Source organism: Neophocaena asiaeorientalis, unplaced genomic scaffold, assembly GCF_003031525.2.
Source record: "Neophocaena asiaeorientalis asiaeorientalis breed wild unplaced genomic scaffold, Neophocaena_asiaeorientalis_V1.1 scaffold43, whole genome shotgun sequence".
Taxonomy (NCBI): Eukaryota; Metazoa; Chordata; class Mammalia; order Artiodactyla; family Phocoenidae; genus Neophocaena; species Neophocaena asiaeorientalis.
This window is the reverse complement of record NW_020173674.1, coordinates 11,889,759-11,903,185: the sequence shown is the minus strand read 5'-3', so window position 1 is coordinate 11,903,185 and position 13,427 is coordinate 11,889,759. Positions and strand designations below refer to the sequence as shown.

The 13,427-nt window shown below is 53.1% G+C and overlaps 2 protein-coding genes across 3 annotated transcripts in view; one reads left to right on the top strand and one right to left on the bottom strand.

Annotated features, from left to right (window-relative positions):
- Positions 1–1,012: 1,012 nt before the first annotated feature.
- On the bottom strand, positions 1,013–10,452 carry SSRP1 (structure specific recognition protein 1). 2 transcript variants are annotated; one of them, XM_024749267.1, is made up of 17 exons: positions 10,364–10,452; positions 9,766–9,866; positions 9,152–9,337; positions 8,200–8,305; positions 7,724–7,914; positions 7,388–7,618; positions 7,142–7,245; positions 6,930–7,058; positions 6,471–6,692; positions 5,647–5,719; positions 5,097–5,235; positions 4,934–4,979; positions 3,340–3,469; positions 2,728–2,898; positions 2,497–2,585; positions 1,766–1,952; positions 1,013–1,518 (listed from the first exon to the last, which is right to left on the bottom strand). In XM_024749267.1, exons 2-17 carry the CDS (start codon positions 9,817–9,819, stop codon positions 1,447–1,449), a joined length of 2,130 nt encoding a protein of 709 aa, XP_024605035.1. In that variant the 5' UTR covers positions 9,820–9,866; positions 10,364–10,452; the 3' UTR covers positions 1,013–1,446. The 2 variants fall into 2 exon arrangements, with proteins under 2 accessions (XP_024605035.1, XP_024605036.1); XM_024749268.1 differs by lacking the exon at positions 10,364–10,452 and adding an exon at positions 10,069–10,193.
- Positions 10,453–12,418: 1,966 nt separating this feature from the next.
- P2RX3 (purinergic receptor P2X 3) overlaps positions 12,419–13,427 on the top strand; it is a 26,924-nt gene continuing 25,915 nt past the window's right edge. The window contains exon 1 of the mRNA XM_024749217.1: positions 12,419–12,537. Coding sequence (XP_024604985.1) covers positions 12,419–12,537 — 119 coding nt within the window. The remainder of the gene's footprint in view (positions 12,538–13,427) is intronic.

Genomic DNA, 13,427 nt, shown 5'->3' with positions numbered 1-13,427 from the left:
GTCACCGCGGGACCAAGCCAGTACGAGCTGTGGCAGGGCCCCGCCCCTAGCTCCGCCCAGGTCCACGCCCCCAAAGCGCCTCATGAATATCCATGAACCGGTGAAAACCGGGAGTGGATAGACCGTGCAGAATCCGCCGGGTCGTACGCGAACAGGCGCAGCCCAGGTACTCAATTATTAATGAGACTTGCAAATGAGGGGCCGGCCACAGGCTGCTAAAGAGCGGTTGGGCAAAATGGCCACCGAGACGACTGCCTAGAGAGGAGACTGCCTTAGGACGGCCCAATTCTCAGGCCCAGCCGCCTGTACTGATTGCAGCACCAGAGTCACGGCTAGAGAAAAGGTAACCATTGGCCAACTAGAGAGGCTTCCTGTGCAAACACCTAAGGGCCTACGCAACGTGGCCACTCCACGTGTATAAATTCGGGTTTAGGGCCACCGCGGGGATGACTGGAAGCTCTATTTTCCTCGCTAATCCTCATTTATCTCCTGTTATGCTCCCTTCCCATATATAAACTCCTCCCAACCTAAAAATGCGGCATACTCATTTCCTCCCATAAGAAAAGCTTCACACATACTCCACACCTTTCCTGCATCTCCATCAGACTTACACCCCCCCCCCACACACACACACACACCACTCATCCTCCCCAATTCCCCGGGCTCAGGTTTCCATTACCCCTGCTACAGGGAAGCTGGTCAATCCCGATTCCATTATCTAAAGACTTGGAAAACCCTTGACTCATAGGTGATTAAGGATGGAGCCGTAGCTGCCCCCTCAGCTTGGCTAATGGAGTGCAACTATGAGAGAGACTTCCTAATCAGATCAGCTCTCATTTCTAGACTCTCAGGTGGCCCATCCCAGCAGAAGAGAGTGAAAAACGATGCTTGTCCAGCCGGGAACAGGACAGGATGTACCTGGAGACTTGCTTCCCAGATGAAGGGTCAGAAGAGTGCAGTAAACACAAAAGTGGCAGCAATACAACAGGGCTAGAGAGAAGGCATAAGGACATGGTTTCCAAAGTCAGTTCCCTTTATTAAATGTTGATTTTTCACAGACCAGAAATACAAAATAAAAGTAGAAATAGGCCCCGGTTAGGAGCTACAGACCTGACCTCACATGACCCCTGCTTGCACCAACTTGACCAGGACAAGCAGCAGCTATATCCCAAAGGTAGGGAAAGCAAGACAAGGATTTGGATCCTGCACTGCCCTGCCTCCCACCCAATCTCTCCCCTAATTATAAAGAGCCATCCTTGTGAAGCAGCAGAGTAAGACACCTCCCCTGCTGCCCCAGGGAAGTGCATACTAGCAGGAGAGCTTGTTCAGATGGCATGGAATCCAAGGACTACATTTCACACGAGGAGAAACTGGTACCAAAACATGGGGCGCGGAGACTGGGGGTGTGACAGGGTAAAGCCCAAGAAGAGAGAATCTTCCTCCTCTCTACTCATCGGATCCTGACGCCGAGTCTTCGGAGCTGGGGGGAGTACTGGCTAGCTCCTCTTCTTCAGAGTCCTGAAAACCAAAGGTCTCTTAAAGGGAAAGGTGTAGAGTCCAGGTGTGCCCCCCAGCCACTTTTCAGTGAAGAGTCCCCAATTCCCAAGCCCATCCCTAGACTCTAGCACTAGCCTGCAGAACCACAGAATTCCACCTCTCATTTCTGTCAAGGGCCAACCACAACCCTTGGTCCAGAAACACCTGCCCCACCAACTCAGACACCCCTCACCCTCCCAGGCTCCAGAGCCCCCGACTCCTGCTGCACCTCACTCCGCCTCCTCTTCTTTTTGCTCTTATTCTCTCCTGAAGAGCTCTCATCGCTAGACACAAACTCTTTGCTCTTGAAGCTCTCACTCAGCTGCCTTGACGAAGACTTGGATGACGAGCCCCTAGAGGGTGTTGATTTCTTCTCCATCTTTACCTTTACTTTCTTCTTCTTCTTTGACTTATCCCTAGATTAGCAAGAGGGGAAAGGGGATGGGCCCTCAAGTTCCCACCCATGGTCAAGGCCAAATCTCTCCTGGCTTTAACAGGGCCTTTCCCAATGCCAGCCACACTGCCCAGCTCACTCAAAATGTGCACAGCCAGCCACCTCAGCCCCAAGTGCCCCAAGGGAGCACATCATAAACGAATAACCAGAAGAATCAAGAGCTACAGCCTGAAGCAGCCCTATATGCAAAATGTACTTAAAACCTCTTACTTTATCTTTAAAATTCCATGTGAGTTATGCTCCATAATAATGAGTATTTTTAATTTCCCCATACCTTCAAATAAAATTGACCCTCTTAGGAAAATGAGCGATATTTATCCAAGTGACTTCGGAAATTCTCTAGCACATTACCCATACTTGGGCAACTGCCTACCCAGATCTGAGAAGCACTGCCCACCACAGTCAGAAGCATATCTATTATCTTTAACACCCCAATCCTCAACCTGGAATTGCAAAAATATCTGCCAAGAAAGCGGTTACTGGGCCATTTTGTTCCCAAGACTCACCTTTTGGAAGACTCACCCCGGCCCCCTTCATATTCTTTCATGGCTTTTTCATATTCCCTCCTGGCATCCTCAGCCTTGCGATCCCACTCCTGTCTCACACAGACACACACACACACACAGACACACACACACACACAGGAAAAACACAGGGAAAAATGAGGCCTCTTGCCTGACACAGGCTAAACCAGTACAACAAAGTCCCACCAACCCCTCATGTCTGCTGCTACCTACCTCTTTCTTCTCTTTGGACATTCCCTTCCAGATCTCTCCTGCCTTCTTGGAAAGATCCGTGATACTGATGCCAGGATGGTCTGACTTGATCTTCTCTCGGCTGGCGTTGAGCCACAGCATGTAGGCAGACATGGGCCTTTTGGGGGCGTTAGGGTCTTTGCCTTTCTTTACCTACGTAAGAACCCAAATGCTTTCGGCCGTCTATTTCCACAAACCGCCCCCCCCCCGCCATTTTCCCAAAGAACTTATGTGGACAATTTCTTAGGGGGATAAAATGGAGAGAAGACTAAGTGGCGTCAGGCCAGACTGAGAGCTCCCCAAGGGCAAAGACAATGTCTTCCTCCCCTCTGCACCCCAGGGTCAAGCTCACTAGGGGCCCCTTTCCTTGGGCTCCTGGCACAGAAGAAGCCTGCCCCCAATTCAAATCTCCCAGAAGCTGATTATCTCAAGGGCCAGAGTGAAAAATTTCCAAGACATTCATTCCTCAAGGCCATCATCACTGACTATAAAAATCAGCCCCGGAGGACTGGTCAGCAGGCCCTACTGGTGGAGGACAGGAGGAGGTAAAGAGAACAGCTTCCCCAGCGCCCTCCCACTTAGCAGAGTCTCTACCTCCACGGGCTTCTTGCGACTCTTGCGATCCTTGGCCATCTTGGCCTTTTTAAGCTGCTTCCGTTTCTTCTCTTCCCGGTCACTGTCACCCTCATTACTGGAGGAGCTGGCAGAGGCGTTGCTGTCAAACCTGTCAAGGAGAGTGGGGCTTAGACTCGGGGAGAGAGGACAGCACCCTGCAAGCTCAGGACAGGAGGAAAATGAGCCCAAAGATACCTGCCCAGAAAGGAGAGAGGGAGGAGGACCACGGCCTCCCCCCACCAGGCCCCAACCCTGCCTCCTCCCCTGTGCTGAGGTGGCTTCAACCACATCCTCTCCAGACCCAGCCATGGCAATGGGTTACTTGCTAAATCAATCAGTGAGAAACAAATGAACCAATGCGCTCCAGGGGCCCTCCTTGGTCATGCCCTACCTAACCCAGGTCCTACACCGTCCCCACATTCCTGGGGACAAAACCACTGTCTGGCCTTGCCCAGAACATGCCCCAAGTCCATTTCACCACTTCCTTTGATCTAATCGTTTTAATCTGCCCTATAGTCTTTTCCGATGAAGAGATAATTAGTTACTATATAAAAAGTGGGGAAAACCAACTTCAGTCCAACCCAGTACCTACCCGAACAACAAACACTCCTACCTGTTACACTTGGAACTCCTCAGAAGGTAGAGCTGCTTTACACCTCAAAGGTGCTGAGCCGTTTTCAAGGCATTTTCACAAGCATTTGCTCACTGACCTCATAAGTATGCGGCAAGCACAACTAGTGAACTCCAGCAGATTTTTTTTTTTTTTCTTTTTGCCGCCCAACATTCATTCCCAATTCTTCTGAATTAAGAGAGTTCCAATTTCCTGCTGGGAACCACCTTGCCCCATTCAGGAAGGGCCTACCCCAACCACAGGCTCTAAGGGCGGGTAAATGGCTTAGTTCTGGCCCATCAGAGCACATCCTAGTAACTCAGACTCAGGAAGGGGCAGTAACCACACTGTTTACCACTGCTCTGAGCAAACTGGCACTTCTGGGTGTTAAACCAGTAGGATTACGCCTGTCCAAAGCTTCTCAGGGTCATTTAACACCGCATGGGGCAAACCTATCTAAAAATAAGGAACTCAGAAGAAATAAAAAGATTCCGCACAGCTTATAAGCAGCTGGGTCCAAGTGCCTGAAGCCAATTCTATCACCAGACTCTCCAGTTACATGAGCTTGTAAAATTCCCTCCTACGCTAAAGTCAGCCTGAGTCTTTACTGACATCAGCGATCAAGAGTCTTGATGGATACGGCACGGGGAGAACACTGCCATCTCACAGGTGAGGACACCACGATGCAACGCCTGACCCAATGACCCCCAGCTGGGAAGCTGGCAAGCACTGATCCTTACTCCCATTCTCTCTCCACTGTCATTTTCTGGCTCCACAATGTGCCTTGTACTTACAAAGCATCTTGACAACCTCCAAAACACTTCCACGTATCACTTCACGGGAGGTCCCTTCTCCACCCTCGGTCCGTAGGTAACGCTGACACATGGGAACGTCCAGAAATATTCTGGTCCCCTAAGTTTATAGGCCGCCACCTCACCCCCACGAGGGGGACCCAAAACTCACTCCTCTGCCACATCCTCCTCCTCTTCACCTGGGTTGAATGACTCATCTGAAAAAGAGCACAGGATACATCAACTCTGCCCCCATGGAAATCCCAGACGCCCAGCCCCCGCCCCACGGAAGAGCCGACCCGCCCCCATGCACAGCACTGCCAAGGTGAGCCCACCGGTTTCTTCTCCTGAGTCATCACTGCTGTCATTCGCATTCTCCTCCCGGATCTTGCCCTCCTCCTTCATCCGTTCCAAGTAGGCATCGTGCTGGTCTTCGTCGGAGTCGGCGTATTCATCATAGCTGGGGTTCATGCCCTAGTCAGGGCAGAGGTGAGAGTGAGGGCCAAACCACCCTGGTGCCTGTAGACTCAAAAAAGCGCTCCCCATGCCTGTGAGTAGATCAGAGCAGCACCCAGAAGACCCTGGGGCTGGATTGTCCACACGCAGCCAACGTGCAGGGCCTTTGCCCCAGACTTCCTGCTGGCGGGGTTAGTCCAAGCCCCTCCCTCTCCCAGCCCCACTGGGGGCTCCTGAGGGGCTGCAGAGACTGCTCTAAGGTCATGCTGAGGAAACCTGCACCAGGAGGGGGAAGGGGTCACACGCACCTCTTTTTTCTATAAGAGTAAGAAGAGAAAAGAGAGTGAAAAAGAAGCCAGACGAACCCCTGCCCCTTCGCCCCGCAGAAAGAACAGGAGAGAGGCTCATCCTTTCCACACACACAGGTACCTCTTTCAATCCTCGGTTTTTGATGTTGAGTTTCTTTGCATTGACAAAATCAAACAGTTTTCCATACTCCTCCCTGTGAGGAGAGATGCACCACATTACTAGACAGGCAGGACCAACACAGGGGTGGACCCCATGCTGTCCTGACACCCATGGGCCAGGACAGACTGTGGGGCTTGGAGCTCTTGACCGCACTATTCCAACCCAACAGCTCAGAGACTCCCGGAAGACGGCAGGAAGAAAGAGTCAGGCACTAGCCTTGAAGGAAACCTACATGGTCTCAAGAGTTCTGGGAAATAAAAGGTGGGGAGGGAGGTGCACCTATTTACCAATATGCACAGAGCAAAGGGAGGATGCAGGGGGAGGGGATGTGTTCATCTTTTTACTGGTCTGTGTCTCATACTTCTCAGGGTTGTTATGAGGATTAAGTGTGAAGATGTTTGTAAAACGTTTAGCCCACGGCGAGCACTCAATAAACATTAGCTGCCGTGTTCTCGGGCACAAAGCTCATTCCAGGAAAGAGGGAGATAGCATTTCCATCACAGGGGGAGTGGAGGAGAAGAAGGGCTAGTACCAAACACATAGAGCTTTCGTAATACGGAGAACGACTTTTTTTTTAATTACAGAAAGAAAGCAATGGAGAGGCTGCCAAGGCCTGAGCACTCCAAGGAGGACCAAATTCCAGGAAGCAAAAGAAAAATTCTGCTCAAGGCTTGAAGTCAGGGAAGAGTCCCAACCCTGGAGAGTACCCCAGGCCATGCCAGCCTTCCTGGTCGAGGCTGGGTCAGGACCAGGATGCCCAGGAAGTGACTGGCAGAGACTCTCACCTCTCAATGCTACTGAAGGTATACTGAGTGCCCTGCTTGGTCTCAATTTCAAAGTCAAAGGAACGAGTGGTGGTGGTACCACGGGCAAAGTTGACAAAGGAGATCTCATCGAAGCGGATGTGCACAGGTGGCTTGTGGACGTAGATGAAGCCCCGCTCCAGTGGGTACAGCAGTCCCGAGCTGGCCTTGTAGGAGCAGGTGATGCACTGGGCCCCCGAGTGCCTGGTGGAAGGTGCAGGGAGCTCAGTCAGCGCCGCCTCGGTAGCAGGAGGCAGTGTGTGCTCAGGCCCTCAAGTGAGTAAACGTCACTAAGCTGCTATGATGGAGGCAACTGACACCGTCAAGCTACAACCCAACCAGGCCTCCAAAGAGCTGCATTCCCATCCCAGGACAGGTTTACCACGGAGACACGGCACAGCCCATCCCCAGCAGGCCATGGGCCCAGGCCTATACTCTCACCCTTGGAAGTTGCCTGGGACTGTGATCTTGCGGTTCACCAGGGCTTTCATGACCCGGCTGACCATCTCATAGAGGGACCCTGACATGTTCTTGGTGAGCCGCCCCTCGAAGCGCTTCTCCACCTCTTCCCTGCAAACAGGAAGACGTGGTCACGAGCACTGCTGCCTTCTGCTGGCACACCTGCCTCCTGCCTGGGCCAGGGACACACTCACTCGTTCATGTTGAGAGTCAAGGAGATGTCCTCGTCCTTCGAGAAGAGGAGGATGAGGAAGTGGTAGCGGGTTTGGCCCTGCTTGATGGGGGGATCCAGGCTGATCTGGGAAGGAAGAGCCGACCAAGTTCAGCACCAGTCAGTGCTCCACGGGAACATGCTGGTGAACTGAACACTAGTGAGATACGTCTACTAAAGACACGGGCAAAACCCAGGGCAATGCACCCCCAGCGGCTTCTGCTTTTACCACAAAAAACATCTGGCGCTGGTCCTTGTGGGGCAGCAGAAAGAGACGCAGCACTGTGGTGTAGGGGATCTTGTAGTCAAAGGTCTTGCCGTGCAGGTGCAGAAAGGTGGGGTAGATACGGATGTCATAACGGCCTCGGGGAGTCAGACACTGCAGCTCCCGGAAGATGCAGATGGCGTCTCCGGTGGCCTGGATCACATCCGCCTTCGACAGCACATTCTGGGCGAAGGCCTGCAAAAGCACACACTGGTAATCAAGCAGCAGAGACCCCACCCCTGGGCTGTCTGGGGCCTGCTCCACACCACCTGCTCCCAAGGCAACCGGGGAAGGCCTCACCTCAACGGGGTCCACGCCATCCTCCTGGGTGGGAGGCACATAGAAGCGCACCTCCATGAGAGAGACCTCTGCATCGTCATTCTGGTGGAATTCCAGGGTCACCTCATTCTTGCCTGTGGTGCACTGGGACACGTTGCTAAGAGGTATCTCGAAGACCGGCTGGTCGCCAATGTCAAAGGAAAGCAGCTGCCCTGGGGGGAAAGGCGTATGGAGCCACAAGCTCTCCCCTTGGCTCTGCATAAACTATGTCCCGCCAGACTATAGGTTCCCTAAGGACAGGGCACTTAGGCTATTCTGTTAATACTGTACCCCAGGGACTAGGCACAGTGCACCGTTGGTCCTCGATTCAAGTACATGATAAATTACAAACTGACAGGAAATCAGAAACAGTGGCAGTAAGAGAGTAAAACAAGCTAAAGGCTGAAACCCTTCATCCTTCCTTCTCCTCCCAGACCTCAATCTTCCGCAAGACTCACCTCCAAACTTCACTGTTCCCCAGTTCCAACCCTTCACACAGAGGTCCTTCTCCATGAGCTCCAGGCGATAGTGAGTTTTGAAGAAATCAGAGAGTTTCTCAAACTCCTGTGAGTAGAAGGGAGAGAACAAGCCCAGTAAACCCCAGTGGCCTTAACACAAACTTGAACGTTCTGGGATTATATATTTCTGAGAAACTGCCCAATACACCTTTTATCAGAAATTCACACTGACTTAGAGTCTCAGCTATAAAGCTATTTAAAAGGCTTTTGAGGGCTTCCCTGGTGGCGCAGTGGTTGAGAGTCCGCCTGCCGATGCAGGGGACACGGGTTCGTGCCCCGGTCCGGGAAGATCCCACATGCCGCAGAGCGGCTGGGCCCGTGAGCCATGGCCGCTGAGCCTGCGCGTCCGGAGCCTGTGCTCCACAACGGGAGAGGCCATGACAGTGAGAGGCCCGCGTACCGAAAAAAAAAAAAAAAGGCTTCTGGAAAAGGTTGTTTCCAGAGACCGGCTCTCAGGCTGGGAGAGGAGTAAAGGACTGACATTCCTGGCTATGCACCTCACAATGGTTTTCTGACTTTGTACAGGTATTGCTTTAGTGAAAGTGGAAATGAAGATGAAGTGAAGTCTTTAACTCAAGCAGTTCAAAATGAAAAAACAAAACCCGAACTAAAGCATCAGGTAAGACCCTGAACCTGGAGGGAGGCAACAGGCAGAAACCACCAAAACATCAAAACAGCAGAAACACTTCCGGAGTCAAGGCACAAAGAAACTCCCAAGACTGACACCCAAAGCTGAACACTGATTGCTTAATAGCTTCAATGGTTCTGCACGAAGGAGCCCAAACTAGCATTTACATGGTTATCAGAAAAAGGAGCCCCACTTCTCTCTAGAAGGTTAAAAATCAAGAAGACGGCACAGTAAAAAGGGGGCTATGGCAACAGGACACCTCACCGACTCCCGGAAGCCGTCGTACTTGTAGACATGTCCGTTCTTCGTGAGCAGTTTAAGTCCATGGCCCAGAGCTACTCGGCGCCAGATACCTTCCGTCAACTCCCCAGCCTGGATGTTGTCCACTTTGCCGGTCTTACTATTCTTGAAGATGATGCCCTGGCGGCTCAATCTCAGCCGACCATCATTCTGTTGGAAAAACAGGTCCAAATGCACGGGAACAGCACACAATGCAGACCAGGGTCAGTCCCACCCAGCACTCCTTCTGGGCTGGCCAGATAGCAACGCAGGAACAACAGCTAAAAGGGTGAGGGCCAATAAGAGACAAGCAGCCAGAAAATGTGGATTCTAATCCTGGCCCTGATCCAGAACCCTTGCAGGTCCTCAGTTTCGGGATTCAGGGCTGAGCGGCAGGTGTGGTCCCTTCAGATTCTAACACTGTATAATTTTTATACTCTCTCAGGATTGCTTCTTGCTGAGGAAACACTCTGACTCCTTTTCCAAAGTCGCTACACTGATGATACTGCTACCTCATCAAGACAAGCTCTTGTTAGTAAACAAAACGTCTACCCCACCTCCCTCCCTCCACCTGTATTAAAAACCCAAACCCTTCTTACCATGGAGCCTTTCACCTCCTGATACACGTCGTTGAACTCCAGCGTTTCTGCCATGCTGACCTGCCGCTGTTAGGTATGCAGATACACGGCAGACCGGGAATCTGAATTCGAAAGAGGGAGATAAATAAGTACAAAAGACAACACCTCATTCTGCCTACGGATGGAGCCAAGTGGCAACCCTTGCTGTGCCTGGGATGTCTCAAGCTCTCCTCTGCCTGGGAACCTACAGGCCGACTCTGCCGAACTCCAGGGGCCAGGCGCAGCCCGGGCAGAAAAACCAGGCCTGCCTGAAGTAGCGCTTACATCCCAACCAGACACCCGCTCTGGGCACTCCACCGGGCGCCATGGCAACAAGCAGCGGAGCCCCAGGACCTGCCCGGGAGGCAGCACCTCGCCCGCGCCCCAACCCAGCTCAGAGTGCAGGGTTTCCCTCCCAGAGCCCCCGCCGCGACGCGGTCCCGGACCCACAGTTCTCCCCTCCCCCTAAAATGGATTCGCCCGCCGCCCGCGGATTCCAACGCGGAATGGTCCATCACGCGCATCCCGCGGGGGAGCAGGGCCCGCGCCCTCCTAGGGAACGGGGACGGCGACCACCCACCTTCTCAAGCTGTCGCCTCGCGACGGCCCGGGTACGGGCAGTGGGCGCGCTGGGGGACGCGGAGCGGGGGTGGGGACGCGGGGGATGGGGGGGACGCTGGGGAGGCTTTTCCCGCGTGCGCGGCCCAGCGTCCCGCCACCGGAAGCCCGGCGCAGACCATAGAGCAGACGAGCTGGCTAGAGAGATGCGAGCCCGGCCCGCCTTAGCGGCGGTCACATAGAGCGTCGTCGGCGCTGGAGGACCTGAGGCAAGAGGGGTCAGCTGAAGTCTCACCCGCTTGGCATCCGACTAGAAAGTGGGAGCGCGTCGGGCTCTTTAAAAATTACAGACACTTCAGGGGATGACTAGGTTTTAAAGAGAAATTGTGTAGTTGTATTTTATCAGACTTTCCACAAATGCGTGTGTACGTGTTGGAATGATGTGTGTCCTCTCTCTCCTGAACAATAGTGGTTTCGTGGAGTAGAGAGGAGTCTGTGGGACCAAAAGGAAAATATTTCATGAGTTGTGGAGAGGAATGACCCCTCCCACTGCCTCCTCTGAGAATGCGGGTGTTGGTGTGTCTGTGACTGTACGGCCTTCCCCTGTCACATGGGATTGGATCCTTTTTGAAATGAGTTCACTGCGTCCAAAAACTTCGCATCAGTACCTGCGAGTTGTGAGTCGCCTGGAAGGGGCTGGCCAGCGGCAGTATCAAGTTGAAGTGTTGGTGTCAGATTCACCATGGAGCCGGAACTGATCTGAAATCACATCAGCCTGGGATTGCAGAAACCAGGCCCCGCCTTATATAGTGCTAGGGTGCGACTTGCCAAATCAGAGCAGGCCAGACCTGGAAGACATGTTTGGGTTCGTCTGCTCCAACCTCCTTTTGCAGATGGGAAAGCTGAGGCCCTAGGAGGAGCGGCCCAGGGTCTCAGTTGGCAACAAAGCTGAAGACTAAGAATCCAGATCTACTTACCCCAGTCTAGTTCTCCTCTGTCATCCTCACCGTGACCCTACATTCAGAATGACTGATAATGTGTGTCGTGTATGAAGACATCAGGACAGAATATTTGAACTCAAGATTTCTCTGACAATCTGACCTACTGTTACACCAGCTTGCTAACTCGATCCTGGGACAAGAGACAACGTGAATGCCCTGTTGCTCCCCGAACTTATAACTTTAACCTCTGGGTAATGGCTGTTACCGCACTATCTAGCAACATAAATTCAACTAGATTCAATAAATATGTATTGAGCTCTGATGCTGTGATAAGATTTGAGGAAACTAATAAACAAGATGGAAACAGCACCAGCCTTCCAGGACCATGTAATCTAACAAATGATTCAGATAAGTAAACTGACAGTAAAACAAAACGCCCAAAAAAACCCAGTATGATAACGCTGTGTTAGAGGTAGAGCTTCAGCCACTGCCAACATGAGCAGGAAATGGGAACTATAGGACTCTTTAATCACCCCTTCCCAGGAGACCAAGAGACCCCCTCCCCATGACCCATGCTATTAGTGGCAACTCGAGAAAGGAGGGGATGGCTGTAGAATCGAGCAGCTTTAGGAAGACCCTCAGGAATGCAGGGGATACTCAGCTCAAGCAGGCTGTTAGGTGGCTGGGGGGTGGGATATTGCAAGGGGCTTTCAGGAGAGCATGAAGCAGCTGGTGAGCCAGGCTGAAGATGCAGCATAAGAGAATGGAACAGAAACGGTACACGGAGTGCAGATAAAACATGAGTCCCAGAGGGCCCTAGCCAGATGCATCCTGGGCAATCAGGAGCCTGGGATTGGAGACCCCACCCCTGCCATGACATCACAGGGGAGTGGGGTGGAGACGAACAAAAAGGGGGTCCCCCACCCTGGCCCTGGACTCTTGGCAGCCCAGAGTGTCAAGAGCAGAGGAAGGCTGAGCACTGGGCTAGGGTTGCCCGACTTAAAGGAACAGGCTCCCCATTCCTCAAGACCCTCTAAGCTGCCCCCTCCAGGCCTCCATCTCTTGTCTCCCCATCCCTGTGACCTCTCCTTCTTGAGGCCACCATCGGGTCTCTTCTGAGGGGTCATTGTCTCAGCATGAACTGCATCTCAGATTTCTTCACCTACGAGACCACCAAGTCGGTGGTTGTGAAGAGCTGGACCATTGGGATCATCAACCGAGCCGTTCAGCTTCTGATCATCTCCTACTTTGTGGGGTGAGTCTGTGGCCCTCAGGTCCAAGAAGGAGGACTTCCCGGCATCCTGTCCTCCCCGTCCTGCCCCTGGTGTTGCCACCCAGCTGCCTGAGCTTCTCCCCTCTCGGGACCCACTGTCTCTTCCATGGGGCCACATCCCAGAAACTGGCTTCTGCTGCCGCCATCGGGGATCTGGTCCCCAGATGCGTTGGTTTTCCCAGTAAATCCTCCGGAGTTGGGCAGTGGCCTCTATGCACACACCCCGAGGAGGGGAGCCCTTGCCCCTGCACCACCCTCCACAGGAGAGGTCCCAAGTGACCAGCTCCCCTCCCCTCTCTCGTCTCCCCCCGCCCCAAGCAAGCCAGAGGACAGACAGACCTCACACACACACATCTTCCCATTCCCCTCAGTCAACTCTTCGGGGGTCTCGGAAAGACAGGGGAGCCAGGGAAGGGGAAGGGAAGGCGCTGAGACAAGGGAGATGGTGACGCGTTGACCAGGAGGATGGCAGAGGGGGAAGGAGACAACGGACCCGCTGTGGAGTGAGGAACTCCTGTCTGACAGGGGGAGATGCTGAGAGAAGGTGGAAGGGGAGAAGCCCTCGCTCTTGGAGGGCAGGACAAAGCGGGGCATTGGGTGAGGGCCTCTGTCCCTGGGGAGGGGTAGGGAGAAACACAGGTGCAAATGCCACTCAAGGGGAGAGCTTCTGTGGAGAGAAGTGGCTTTTCTGAACATGATGTAAGGACTCCCCTCAAGAGTCCAGAAAAGCTCCCCTTTGTCAGAAGGCATAAATTCCCTACATCTACCTGACTTTGTACCCTAGAACCCATCCTGGGAGTTGCTTAAGAGCCGTCAAGGTCCGAACACCCCCTCTCGGCCCCCACCTCTTGGAGGCAACCCGCTGCACACAC

Excerpts from the sequence above, each read along its gene's own strand:
- SSRP1 (XM_024749267.1), bottom strand. The coding sequence starts at position 9,819 with ATGGCAGAAACGCTGGAGTTCAACGACGTGTATCAGGAGGTGAAAGGC. Across the intron at positions 7,059-7,141 it reads TTGACTCTCAACATGAACGA|GGAAGAGGTGGAGAAGCGCT; the intron begins GTGAGTGTGTCC and ends TCCTGTTTGCAG. Across the intron at positions 1,953-2,496 it reads CGGGGTGAGTCTTCCAAAAG|GGATAAGTCAAAGAAGAAGA; the intron begins GTGAGTCTTGGG and ends TTGCTAATCTAG.